Genomic DNA, 14,936 nt, shown 5'->3' on the forward strand with positions numbered 1-14,936 from the left:
TGGTGTGGTGCAAGTGTTTACCTTCTCCTCTTGACTGTCAAGTTCAGTCTTGGTTGGAGAGAGCTTTACCTCCAGTTTGGCTAGAAAAGTGCATCTCTCACAGGTTGTAGTGTTGAGTGGTAGGAGGAGAGGGTTGTCTGTGTACATGAAGCAATTGCTACATTGCCCCAAGATGCCCAGATTCATCAGATAGACAGGAGAGACCACTGGGAGCTGACCCTTGGACATGCAGCCAGCCCAGCCAGCCAGCCCAGGAGCCAGCCCAGCCAGCCCAGCCAGGAAGATATTTAAATCTGTAGTAGTTAGTTTGATATTTTTGAGTAGTAGTTTTAAAGATATAAAACCTGAATGTATATGTAATTGTTATTATGACTTTTAAAAGGCTGAACTGTGTATAGAAGTTGTTTGTTTCTGTTGGGGCAGTGAAATATAAACTTAGTGTGATGCATTTCTGTTTAGGTAATTTTTCCTGTTCCTGCAAGTCCATGTCTATGTGGTACAAGTCTACCTTTGAGGAATGTTAACAGTTAATGTAATTCATTTATTATTCTAGTATTTTTGTGGATGGATGCTCTGAAGTTAATGCAATGTATTTGAGATTGTGCTAAAAATTAGGTCTATGGTATCCACTGTGCATTCTCATTCATTTTACTGTTTTTGGTTCAGTGAATATGGTTAACTTTTTGTCTTTGTGGTGGGCATGTTCAGTGGTAAAAATAATGCATTTCATTTTCTACAAGCTGTGTTAATCATGTCCCACTTTGCCCTTGTTAAAAGGTGGCAACCTTGGACATGCCTGAATAAAAAAATATTTTTCCTCTAGACAAGCGAGGAAAGTGAGTACAAGAGCTGTTTTTCTCTAAGCAAGTGAGGAAAGTAAGTACAAAAACTGTTTTCCTCTAGGTAATGAAGAAGGTTGAGTGCTGTAGTAATTAGTAGGTCATTTAGTGCTTACAACAAGTTCTGAACAAGTGCTGAAAATGAATAAGCAAATTCAAATACTAAAACTAAGAATCAGTATCTGGATCTTGTTGTAGATAGGCTACCTAGTGCTTACCACTCCCACTTTTAGATAGGCTACCTAGTACTTACCACTCCCACTGATAAGCTAGAAGGCTTCCCTCCAACACAGAAAGGCTTGGGGGCACAGAAGCTTACAAACAGTCCTGGATACAGCAAATCTGTATCTGGACTAAACTAGTTACAGGGAAGGTGGGAAACAAGTGCAAATGCAGGCTTTTAAACCAGAAAGTTGAAAGAGATGGAAAAACTGACCAAATAGCCAATAAACTACACTTTCTGGGCCAGAAACCACTCTTGTGGTAGACATGCTGCCTAGTGCTTACCACTCCCAGTGATAAACTAGAAGGCTTCCCTCCAACACAGAAAGGCTTGGGGGCACCGAAGCTTACAAATAGTCCTGGATACAGCAAATCTGTATCTGGATTAGACTACTTACAGGAAAGGCAAAAAACAAATCTGTATCTGGATTACACTACTTACAGGAAAGGCAGAAAACAAATCTGTATCTGGATTAGACTACTTACAGGAAAGGCAGAAAACAAGCTTGGAATTTATATATATATATATATATATATATATATATATATATATATATATATATATATATATATATATATATTTTGTTTAAGTTAAGTGGGTTGGCTTTCTCTACAAGTTCTCTTTGTATTACAAAGAATGAGCTAGTGACAGTAGCAAAAACACTTTACATGCAGTACAAGCTAGCACACTTGAGTGTGTAGCAATATTAAGGCAAATACAGTTTAAATAAATGCAGATAAGTTAAAAATGACAAAAACAAATTTATGAAAAATCAGATAAGAGCACTTGAACACTTAAAAGCACACAGAACAGCAAATTAAGGTATTAAGGTAGAAGACAGTTATGTAAGTGCAGCTCATGAAAATATAAGTAAATATATATATATATAAATATATATATATTTTTTTTGTGGAGATGGAGGGAACAGTGCAGATTAAAATGCTATAGGGGATGTCCTTCCCAAGTGCTCTCTCTGTACACAGCAGAGGAGATGGGACTGGTAGGAGCGACTGAAATCAAAATATGGTCTCAGTTTGAGTGAGCAAATGAGATGGGCCCAGTAGGAGTGTCCAAAAACAGATTTACTGCAGGGGCAGGTAATTCCAAAGCCACTAACATTAATACCACAACAGGAACAGGTAGGGGGTGGAAGACTAACTGCAGCTAGACAGGGAGTACACTGTTCAAGTGAAACAATTATCTACAAATTTCTAATCTTAAATAAGTGCAGAGAAAAGTATACTTAAATCAGCTTTTGTCAGTTGATTTATGCAGGTGAATCTCAGCAGCCAACCACTCGAAAGATGAGCAGAAAGATTAAAAAATGTGACCAGCACAGATTATAATGCAACCAGAAACCCCCAGGCTAAAGTAACACAGAATTTCAAAAGCAGTCTAATAACTTTCAATGTATCCAGATGGCTACACTTTTTCACACTTCGGGCGACTAACTGCAGCTAGACAGGGAGTACAGTATTCAAGTGAAACAATTATCTGCAAATTTCTAATCTTAAATAAGTGCAGAGAAAAGTATATTTAAATCAGATTTTGTCAGTTGATTTATGCAGGTGAATCTCAGCAGCCAACCACCAAAGCATTTCAGCTGAATTTGGCAAGAAGCAAAGGAATGATCCTTTGTTTCTGAAAGTAAACACTTCACTTTTCTGATCGTGGTTGGTGCAAAGTTAAATAAGAAATAGGTTCATATTGTCTTATGCAGGGCAAGTAGTTGTATTTTGCCTTGATCACTTGAAAGTATGGGTGTAATTGCAGAAGAATAATTGGAAATTCTTTTGGGAGAATCGTATGATGATATAAATACAAGTTGGTAATTCCTGGCACTGATTAATTTTGCCTAATCATTTACTAATAGTGTTCAAGAAACCTGCTCCAGTGCAAAATAGTGATGCATATTTTTTCATAAGGTTTCCACAGTTGGTCTCAGTCAAATGGTTTCCCTCTCTTAGGTTATTCCACTTGTTTATTTTATGTGTGAAAAGAGCCAAGTAATGTTTAGAAAAAAAATAAGACTTGTACCTTTTAATTTTCTAGTTAAAATTCTATAATTTGCACAAATTCAGAGCAGGGGCAATCTTTCATAAGTTATTCTCAGGAGCAACCCTCTTTTAAAAGAGTTGAAATACTTCTCAGAAAAACATATGTCTCATCTACTTGTTTCCAGGCAACAAAAGTATTCTTTTTCTGGGTTATTCTATGAGACAGCAAATACCTGAAGTATGCTGAGGTAATTTTCAAAGTAAGTGTAAATTATTTGATGTTCCAATAGTTTATGTCTTCTGTAAAAGTTAGAGAAAGGATACCATGCTGACCCCTCCACTGAGCACAATTTTTGTGTAAAAGGCTTGAAATTCTTCACAGAAATAAATATGTCTGACAAATTTAATTTTCTATCACTTTTTCAAAGTTGTGAAGGGGATTGGGATACCATTCATCTTCTTTCAACTTTTTCCCAGTTAGGGGTTGCCACAGCAGATCAACTGTCCACTTATAATTGGCAGTGAAGTTGTATCACACATGAACACGCTCAAACCTACAGCCAATTTAGAGTGTCCAATCCACCTACAGCATGTCTTTGGGAGGAAACTGGAGCACCCGGAGGAAACCCACACAACCACAAGGAGGACATGCAGACTCCACACAGAAGGCACCCCAGCCAAGGATCAAACTGGAGAATCTCTTAATATGAGGTGGCAATGCTAACCGCTGCACCACTGCAGCCACTCAGAACTGGATGCCATATTAAGGGATATTTATGTGGGAACAGTTTATGTGTTAGAGGCAAAATAGCAACAGCTGGCTGATGTTAGATGACCCTCCAATTTGTTCAGAACTGATTTATTGCTTATCTCCAAATAAGTTTAGTTATTCTGCTTAGACCAGTCTTCTGTATCATCTTATTACCATTTGGATGTATTTCAGAATCCTAGCTTGTCTTGTGTTTCCACTTACAGTGACTTTGTTTTACTAAAAGAATACTGACAAAATGCTGCAGTTTAGTCTTCCACATGTGAGCAGTTAATCTGGACTACAGTCTTTCCCTCAGTAAGTGAACTCATTTAGTGTCTTTGTTTATAACTTCATTTGCATCACTTTACCAAGCTGTTAAATGTGGTATGTTCATGCACTGCACCTGGGCCATTACTTTGGCTTTGGTATCTACTTAATGAGGTACTTAATAGTCATAGGCACTAGATGCCTTTGTAGATGTTTCCTACTTATTCATATGCATTTAACAATGGATTCACATCCTGGAATGAAATTGGTGTTGAATTCCTGATAGTTTTTTCATATCATTTGCTTGAGCTTTTACATTAAAATAATGTGCCTTACTAAGTTTTGTGTATCATTTCAGTTAATATAATCTGCCTTGTTATTACATTAGTAACAGCATTTTTAACATCTTCACATTTTGAGATATTTATGTGTTAATGTAACTTGGTATCATATTACAGTTCTTCAATGATATATGCTTTATCAATATACTATTTGAACAGGATGTCATATTCTTACTATATCATATTCGTGATTCTATGACAGTAAACTTTAGAATTAATCAACAACGCATAACAGAATCCTTTCCTCTACTGGTCAAAGTGCTTGAAGACTATGGAACGCAATAATTTAGTTAATATTGGGTTAGATTAATGAGGTGTAACATGATACAATTATCCTTCCTAGAGTTACGAGACATGCTGTTTAGAATTAGATGGACTACAGAATACTCTTTCCTAACATGTCAGAGTTTCAATTGTTGTCTTCCATTGTCCGCACAGCTTTAATGATGGTGTCATTTTTTAAAATCTAAGGTGATATCCTTACTTCTCCACCAGGTGTGCATTTTTGTAACACAAGCAGTCTAATAGATTTTATAAAAGACTGTAGAAAAAGCTCTGTCGTAATGTTAATAAGTCCATTTAAATAAAGACTCAACACACAGGACAAATTCCTTTCTTTGACAGTATAAATACAAACCATTCTTAGCAGGATAAAATAAGACTGAGAATGAGAAAAAAAAAGCAGTATTAAAGACCTCATTCTTCAAAACTGCATGGTGCAAAATGCAAAATAGTGACAACTTAGACATGAAAGCTGCTGCTGAAGAGTTACATACATAAAATCACACACACACACACACACACACACACACACACACACACACACACACACACACACACACACACACGTGGATGTTCTTGGACTTATACCCTGCAGAAATCATTATTTCTGAATTTTAACATTTTTAAGCATGTGATTTTAGGTTTATCTGCAGGGGAAAAAATGACTGCGTCTTTGCTACGGATTGTCAGGAAATATAACAAGTGAATTTTGCCTGAGGAAATAACAAGCTGTAGCAAATATTTATAACTTGTATTGTGGGATATGACCAATAGAGGCCACCAGAATGTTTTTTTATGTGAAAGGATTATTAATATGAGTAGCTATGGATTGATGCAATTGTAAAAGCTAAAGGTTTCCATTGATATGAAAGCATCAGAAAATGCAAACTAAATTGGCAAAACATTCACATTACCTGAAATAAAATTCAGAGCACTACCTGCAGACAGAAACTGGGAGTGATATACCTTCCAACTTTCATTAATTTTGACTCAGATTTTATCTCTCTCCCTCATAATCCCTCCTAAAACGGGTTACTTTTTGAGAAAAGGTGGTAAGTTGCACTTAGCAAATAAACACAATAATTACAGTTATAGACTTATTTTACTTCAAAAATCTATATTAATTCATGTTATTCTGTTAAACTTTCCATGATTGTTCCTGATAATCTTTAGATTTGTCCTTGATTCTGTTAAGATTTGTCCCAGATTCATTGAGATATAAGGGGGTGGCATTTACTTTACTGAAAATCAAAAGCGTTAAATGTTTGTAATCAGCTTTGTTGCAAGTGGATGACACTTGACAAATATATCTTTGCAGCTGGTTTCAGACAATTTAAACTCAGAAAGCAACAGCTGGGATCATAGATCTAATCTATAAGTACTGGAAACAGTGCATCCGAGGTCAATGCTGAGACTGTTTTCTTAGTGTATACAGTACGATTCCAGGAATCCTCATAACACTGCATTATAGCTCATCAAGCTCTAAGTGAAGTGTTGTAGATATTGAAAGTAATTATGAGAAAGAAGTAATAACAAAGTAAAGGAAATGAAGCAGGCCAACAGCTTGACTCAGTGTGCACATCTGATAGCCACATGCCAGACGGCGCTAAGATCTTACATGTGAAACTGTTTACTAACACACTGCTGTATGCCATTGCAGTTGCATTATATATGAATATCTTGCCATCAAGTGAACTGCCAGGGAAACAGCATACAGCATTTGATAAAAACACAATAGTACATCTCTGATCACAAAAATGGGTTTAGAAAATCCCAGAGTTCAGTACAACAACACTACATATTCAAATAACTAATAGGTTCTAGTGTAGATTAGTGCATTGGTAAACATCACAGCAGTATTAACTGAATATTATATTACAATGCATGATAACCAAAAAAAATGATGTTTGTTGGTTAGCCCACCACCACCACCACCACAACCTTATATTCACTTTCTGAGGTCACACAACCTCACAGGAAGGGTTTATTATTCTTTTTACAACTTTAAACTGAGTCAATAACATTGCATAGATTTACAATTCGTAGTTGTCAATGTGAACTCACTAGACTTTACAATGTGATATTAATATAAATATACTTTTCACACTAACAAAACTACATAGCGTGAGTATACAGAGTAGAATAATGCAACACAACACAAAGTTATATTGAAATAAATGAGATCAAACCCACTATAGTACAACAGTACAGAGTTCCCTAAATGCAACAAAATAACACACATAGTGGAACATAAAGACTGTGCTAGGATGAGACCATAGTGATGTACAACAGATGCTTACCTCAACATAACAAGGAAGGGTAACAAGCAGAGACACACCACAGTGTGCCACCCAGAGAAAACCTAACTGCACCATAGTGTCTGCAGCAATTGATGCATTTATTTTGCATATCCAATCATATGGGTACAGCACAACAAATCAAGAGAAATAGACACCGTGTGAGGATGATGAGCAAGGAAACAGCAGTCCAGCACCTGCCTACCTTCCCTTAACTGTATAAGAGCAAGGGAGAACATACTCTTCATAAACTGTGTAGTTCATCTAAGGACAACACAGATGCCTCCCAGGAAAATGAAGAGTATATAAACTGTGTATTTGCAGTTCAGGAATGAGATGGACCACGTGTGTCATGTTCAGTATAACTAGCATGACTAAAACTGCACAGGGGCATGTCCTGTGGACTGGGCTGTACAATGTGCGTTTTTACACACCACAGACAATGGATTTCACAAGATATCCTATAAATAACCAGCATCATTCAGAAATGGTGAAATTACAGGGAGAATAAGCATCTTTCATGTGATACTTTGTTCTCACCTCAACAAGATCAGCTTAACTGAGATCCTTTCAAACTCTTTTGGTGACCATAATTCCACATTCATTATATAGGCAGCTCAGAAATCATATACAGTCATATAGTGAACATGCTATCTACAGTTTTAAACTGTAGTCTGGTTTATCTTCATATGACTCCAGTTGAATAGTGTTGATGCTAATATTTATAAGCCATTTAGGTGATGACCCCCCCCCAAAAAAAAAAAACACTAAAAAAATGAGTGGTCTATGTGTGCCTTGGATGACTCCTGATTTGAAAACCTCACAGAGACAGTGCCTTGCCAAAAGCCTGATGGATAACCCTACTGCTTTATTGAACTCTTACAGGTATCCTTGAAACTCCTGCAAAATCATGATTAAGAACAGTATGAAAAAATATCCCAAAGTAAAAGAGATAATAAATACAACAAAAAGTCCAGAGAGCTATCTGTCAGCTACTTAGGCCATACCATTTGATTATACCATCTTAAAGGTTCAGCTAATTCCACAGTAGTCAATGAGCTCTGATCATTCTTTTAACAAGTTACCACCCCAATCTCACAATGATATTCTGATGATACTTCAATGTTTGCTACTTTTCAGGTAACAGCTTCAGTTGAAGAAAGTTGTATGTCATGATGTTTTCAGAGTCTTGTCTACAAATTAAGCCATCTTATACTATCACATCAGACAGATTGCTCCCTAAAGTTATCTATTTGCCTGAAAGATCTGTGGCTTGGCTAGTAATTCTACTTATAAACACAGTATTATTAAAAGTATTGAACCTTTATAACGGAAAAGGTTTGTGTTATATTGAAAAGCATTGGCAAAGAAAATTAGGAACTAATTAGGAAGAAATTCAAGGACATAACTGGTATGGTAATCAGGGAAAGATGGCTTTATTTGCATGTGATATTATTTTGTACCATTAAAGAACACTTCAGCTTGTTGTAGAATACAAAATGAATGAAGATAAAACAAAGACAATAGCTGTAAACTATGCACCCACACATGAATTGACTCAGAAATATCCATATTTATGGAGAGATGATTAAATGAAGTATGTAGGAGTATGAGTTGAAACGAATTCTGTTATGGCAGGTTAGGATATGTGGGAAGAGACTAAAAAGATAAAACAAAAACTGAGAAATTGGAAGCTCTGATTTATATATATGGATAGCAAGATGCAAGCAGTGAAAATGCGTTTTGCCTCTTTACTTTTATATACAGGTCAGACATATTTTTATCAACCAAAGGAAAAGTTGTGGATAGCAATTAATGAAGAATGCTCCTGCTCCCTCCCCACATAAGCATTCTCCACTTCCATTACCTTCACCACCCATATTCCGCTCGTAATCTAATTTCTTAATATCATCTATCATCCTGAATTATTCTATAAAAAAATGTATATATATATATATATATATATATATATATATATATATATATTAGTTATAACTTCACTCTGTTATTATTTTTGTTGATAATTTTACTGTTTGTAAACTATACCTTGCTATGTCTTGTATGTTATGTAATGTAAATCTCTGTAACATGTATTCTTGTTGGAGCTTTTCTCCCCAGGACTCCATTGAAAATGGGTTCACTTGGCCCAATGGACCATCCTGGTTAACCAACAGCAAATAAATAAAAATAAAAATAAAATAAAGAGTTGAAAGATTTTATTTGGGAGGGGAAGAGGGCAAGAGTGACATGGGACACGTTGATCCTTCCAACAGAACAAGGCTGTTTGGGATTACCTGATTTGAACGTATATTCCAGTGCTACATAGTTAAGGTTCTTATACATAGCACAAGCAGAAAGCTATAATTCAAAGTTATAAGGGATGATGATGAAGCTCAAAAAACAAGGAGTGACTGGGAATTTGGATGCAACTCCTTAAGGAGAATAACAAAACCACGCATACTATTATATTAACAAAGCAGCAGAAAGTATTCCAAGAACTTGGCCAACACTGGAATAGAGAAAGGAGATTCTGATGATAGGGATGACTTCAATTAAGGGTACATAGAATATGTTAGCGGGGGGTGGAATTTACTGGAGAAAGCTGTCAAAGGAGCCAAGGTATTGGGAGCAAATAATTAGAGAGGGAAAGGTAATAGAATGGAAAGAGGCCTTGAATTAATTTGGACTTCAGGATAGAGATTACCTTCCCTAGCACTGATATCAGAGTATAGACAAAGAGAAAGGAATAGGGGCTCCTAAATAAAGGACCAGCACTGGTAGACTTTTTAGTAAAATCTAGAACAGATGCGGCTGTTAAAAATGGATAATGAGTATGGCATATAAAATATTGTATGATAACTAAAGGAATCAATCAGAAGAGGTTAGAAAAGATTGAGAACAGAGTTTGGATAAGCAATTCACAAAGAAACAATGTGGGATATGTGCAACAAAGTCTAGAATATTTAGGATATTTGCTTGGAAGTGTTTGCATAAGCGCTTTTATACCCCAAAGAGACTTCAAATAATTATTCCTCAGGTAGATAGCAAATATTGGAGGCATGATGGGGAAGGAAGAGGTAATTGGGAACATATTAACATGAAACATATATTTTTGGGGAGTGTAACAAGTTGGCAGACTTTAAAAATTTTCTTCAGACTAGTTTGTCAGAAATATTGGGTGAGCAAATTGGTGCAAATAAGGACATTATTTTTTTGAGCAATGATACAAAACCGGTATTGCCTAGACATAGTAAGACCTTGCTGAGTTTAATTCTAGTGGCTGCCAAAAAAGCAATTGCTAGAAAATGGAAATCAAAGCTTAAACCAACCATACTAGAAGTAGTGAATATAGTAACAGAGATAAAAGAACTGGTAGTGGGATCTATAGAAAAGGGTATGAGCAAATTACATAGAAAAAAGGAATTATGAGAACAATACACACAAAATAATGTTTGGGAGGAGGAATGAGGTTTAAGGGAAGGCAGGAAATGAATGAAATATTTAATTTTTCACTAATAATTACTACATAGATTATAATTGATTTATAATATATGCAAAGAAAATATGTAAATATGGTTTGTTGTCATTTATATAAATGTGTAATTGCTTATCTCATAAGTGATAATTTAATAAAGATGCTTCTTGTTAAAAAATAAAAAGAAACCTGGACAATGCCAGAAATAATTGGGAGACAAAGAACCAAAATCATGGACAGATTTTAATCATTGCTCTTATTAACTTAAGCATTTGCTAGAATAATAGCTTTTGTACTAGTATTCATTGTCTGAAGGATATGAAGTCTGAAACTTAAATATATGTCATTATTTAGTGAGCAAACTCTTCAGTTATTTGCCAGAAAACCATACATTTTATAAGGAACAGACCTAAAATATGAGGAAAAAAATCTTGATATTATCTGAGAATTTGTACTGTTGTGATGCATGTCTACATCGTATTTATTGTTATTGAGTGATTCTTTACACTGTTTCTTGGCTGTACTTTTATTCTATTGACACTCTCCTGTCATCAGCAGCTAAAATCAGCAGCTATTGCTTGTAGTTGTGGTGACTTCACTTCATTTCCAGTCAGGGTCCTAGGCTTCATTCAGTACAGAGGTATGCAGTTCACCTTCAGTGCTAGTTTATAGCTGGCGGTCACAAATAGCTTGTGTAATATGCTTTTCAGACTGAGACAGTATACTGGTAGCAGCCTGTTATTATGTCATAGTACTTAAGAGTTCTGCAAAATTGCCAGTGTCACAACACAAACAACAGAAATGAAAGAAGAATGTTTATAAGTTTGTCTTAGTTAATTTTCCCCACACAGTTTTAAAGCAAATGTCAACCAGATGAACTATTTGAAGTGGTTAGAAAAGGAGTAGTTAGCCAGTCATCAAAAAAGCTCAAAGGCAAATGGAATGGATGTATGCTATTGTAAATAAGGTACTTTCACATTATTATTTCTACTATCTTCATGTATGATTCATATTTAACCAGTCCTACACACCTGCACTGTACTAACCTGAGTATATTTCCCATTCCACATAATTATCGTCATATTGATGCTTATTTCCTGTCCGGGAGGGGCTCTGTGGTCAATTTTTCCAACCCGTACAAATCTGAATGTACCATTCGGCAATATATGCATATTGGTGATATCATACACAGTCATTGCATCACCGTTTACATCAAAAGAAAGGTCGTCTTCGGTGACTTCAGTTTTATAATGTACATTTTTCACATAATGCATTACCTGCACATTTCAGTATAAAAAGGTTTCATGTTCATTCTATTAATACAGTAATAACAGCTGCATAATATTATTATTTTTTATTATTCTCTCATAATGCACTATGTTTTCTTTTGTTGCTGTATAATAATAATCGCGTTAAAAACCCAAGGTGACTTGTGCCCTTTTTGCCACAAAAATATACTAGAACAATACAAGAAGTACATTATGGAAAATACAGAAGAAAAAAAATTACAAAAAAGAAAAAAATAAGCATTGCAAGATATTCCTCTTTATTATGCTTGCTTCACAGATGAGTAATCGGCATATTGTTTTGATGTGATGAGCTTTAGGGTTTTTTTTTTTTTTTTTTTTTTCAAAAGAAAATTTTTATTGGCAATTTTGTTTTAATACAATAAGAACCAAACAAGTTATAACAAGATAAATAAAATACACAGTATACTAATAAAAATCACAAAATTTCAACAAGCAACCCCACAAGCTGTCAGAAAAACATAATATAACAGTAATTAAATAGTACTAAATATTGGAATTAAAACTACAAACCACTGAATTAAATCAAGAAGAAATAAGGAGAAGTGTATTAACTTTGGAGCAAATTTTTAGATAAAGGGCATTCTTCTTAGGACTCTTACTAATAAATTTGTGAGCAGCCATGTATGTAAATACCAATGATTTAAAGTTATTCCAACAAAGCTTAGTACGATCCATCCAATTTCTAGAGATGTACAGTTTCATGAGAGAACATAAAAAGACCAAAACATGGGTATCAACTAAAGAAAGAGTACACATAGGTATGTGAAGGATGGCTAGTTCCCAGCAAAGGGTTGATTTGTGGTATCCCATTTTTTGAAGACGGACCTTTAACTAAGTCCAAAGTTTATGAGTATGATAACAGGACCAAAAGATATGAAATAAGTCAGCATAGGGTGCTGAGCAGCAGGAGCAAGAAGGAGATTTATTGAGTCAATTTTGCTAGTCTAGCTGGAGTAAAATATGTATTATTGTTAATCATCAATTGAGTGTAAAAAGATTCTTAAATGGGGAGAAATTAATAGTGTTTTTATAGACAAAAGCTTCTGATCATGTGAAAGAAGAGGGTGATAACTATTCCAATAGTTTGAAAAAAGACATGGACTATTATTTATCATAGATGATATAAGTTTATATGAATTAGAAACCATTTTCTTGGGTAGAGTAAGATTATGCAAAACAGATTCTAATAAGGATATATTTTGTCCATTATCAAAAAGGTGTATAAATTTATACTTAATAATATCTCTCAATTGTCTGATTATCGATAAATATTTTTTATTTATCTTCAATATCCCACATAGGTTAGAAAATGATTCATTATTATGTTTAAGTAAATCCCAGACCACAAAGCTTTTAATTTCCGGGAATTTAGAAAGATTAACAGGAAGATTATTAATTGTAATATTAGGATTTAGATGTAAGGGTTGAAGTAAGGGAAGGGTTTTATCCAAATTTATAAGTTTCATTAGGTTTTGAAAAATAATAATCTTATGTTTTAAATTATTTGAGAGTTTGAGATTTTTAAAGGAATCTTTTACGAGAAAAGGGAGGGCCTGATTCAAATTCAGACTTATAACATGTTGAAACCATATTTTAGACCATAAGGGATAAGAATAATAATCCACTAACTTAAATTTGGAAATACATAATAACCTACTTGCCGAAATGATGAAGTAGTATAATTGAAAATTTGGCAGTCCCAGTCCTCCACCCGATTTGGGAATAGTTAGTTTATTATATGCAATTCTCACAGATTTTGGATACCAGATAAATCTAGATAAATCCCTACATATTTTAGTCAAAAAAGACTTTGGTATTACCTGATCTACAGAGTTGAATTGAAAAGAATTTTAGGTAGAATATTCATTTTAATTATCGCAGCTTTAGACAAGAGAGATAATTTCAACTTCTGCCACCTAAGAATATCGAGAGTTATTTTGGACCATGATTTAAGGAGATTATTTTGAAATGTAGATGAAACATTATGATTAAAGGAAACTAAATATTTAATATCGAAAGTAATTTTAAAGGAAGACAAGGGAAAATAACTTGGATTATACCCCTGAGGATTTATAGGAAAGATGTGAGATTTTTGAAAATTGACTTGATAATCTGAAGCTTTAGAAAAGATCTCAATGGAGGATTCAATCTTATGAAGATCAGTGTTAGGAAGTTGAAAGTAAATAATTAAATCATCAGCAAAAGCTGACAAAGGAACTATAGTATTCATTACTCTAGGAATCACATGAACTGTATTTGATTTTATATAAAGAAATAGGGTTCAATGAATATATTAAAAGGAAAGGAGATAGCGGACAACCCTGTCTAGTACCATTAGTTATTCGTATTGGTTTTGATAAATTTTGTTTATCCACAAGCAAGTCGAGGAGTTATTATATAAAACTTTAATCATATCTATGAAAGAAGGGGAATATTGAAATATGATAAGGAAAGAAAAAGAAACATCCAGTTAACCCTATCAAAAGCCTTCGTCGTGATCTAATATCAAGGCATAAATTGATTTTTGTCTTTTTCAGAATATGCATTAATGAATCTAAAGTTAAGGTATTATCCCAAGTATGTTTACCTGACATAAAGCCTGATTGTTCCTTGGATATTATAGAAGGAAGAATTTTCCTAAGCCTATTTGCTAAAAGAGAGGCTAAAATTTTAATGTCAATATTAATCAAAGAAATGGGGCGATAATTGTGCGGATCTGATTTGTCCTTTTGATTTTTAAAATTAAAATCGCTTTCAAGTATTCCAATAAAGATCTGAGATACCATGTTTTATTACATAATTATATACTTTTAATAATATAGAAGAAATCAATACGTTATAAGTTTTAAAGAATTCAGCTGTAAAGACCAGGTGATTTCCCTGCCTTAAGATCGAGATAGCTTCTTGAATTTCTTGTAGGCTTATAGGAGCTGAAAGCAAGTCACCTTGACATTTACTTATGGAGGGAAATTTAATAGAATTAAGAAACTCAATCATATCTTTATAGTACTACTTGTATTTCCATTAGAATATATGTCAGAAAAAAGGTTAGAAAAAGTTGTATTATTTCTTGGTCAGAGTTATAAATCTTATTATTAAGGTGTAGCCGAGATATCTTAGGAGGTTCTTGATTGTTTCTAATTAATTTTGCAAG

At 34.2% G+C, this 14,936-nt stretch overlaps 1 protein-coding gene across 1 annotated transcript in view; it reads right to left on the minus strand.

Moving 5' to 3' along the window:
* LOC122810683 (extracellular calcium-sensing receptor-like) overlaps nt 1-14,936 on the minus strand; it is a 192,556-nt gene that overhangs the window by 55,559 nt on the left and 122,061 nt on the right. Inside the window, exon 4 of the mRNA XM_044082252.1 lies at nt 11,519-11,749. Coding sequence (XP_043938187.1) covers nt 11,519-11,749 — 231 coding nt within the window. The remainder of the gene's footprint in view (nt 1-11,518; nt 11,750-14,936) is intronic.

This window comes from Protopterus annectens, chromosome 9.part0, assembly GCF_019279795.1.
Source record: "Protopterus annectens isolate FY-2018-M chromosome 9.part0, PAN1.0, whole genome shotgun sequence".
Lineage (NCBI taxonomy): Eukaryota > Metazoa > Chordata > Ceratodontiformes > Protopteridae > Protopterus > Protopterus annectens.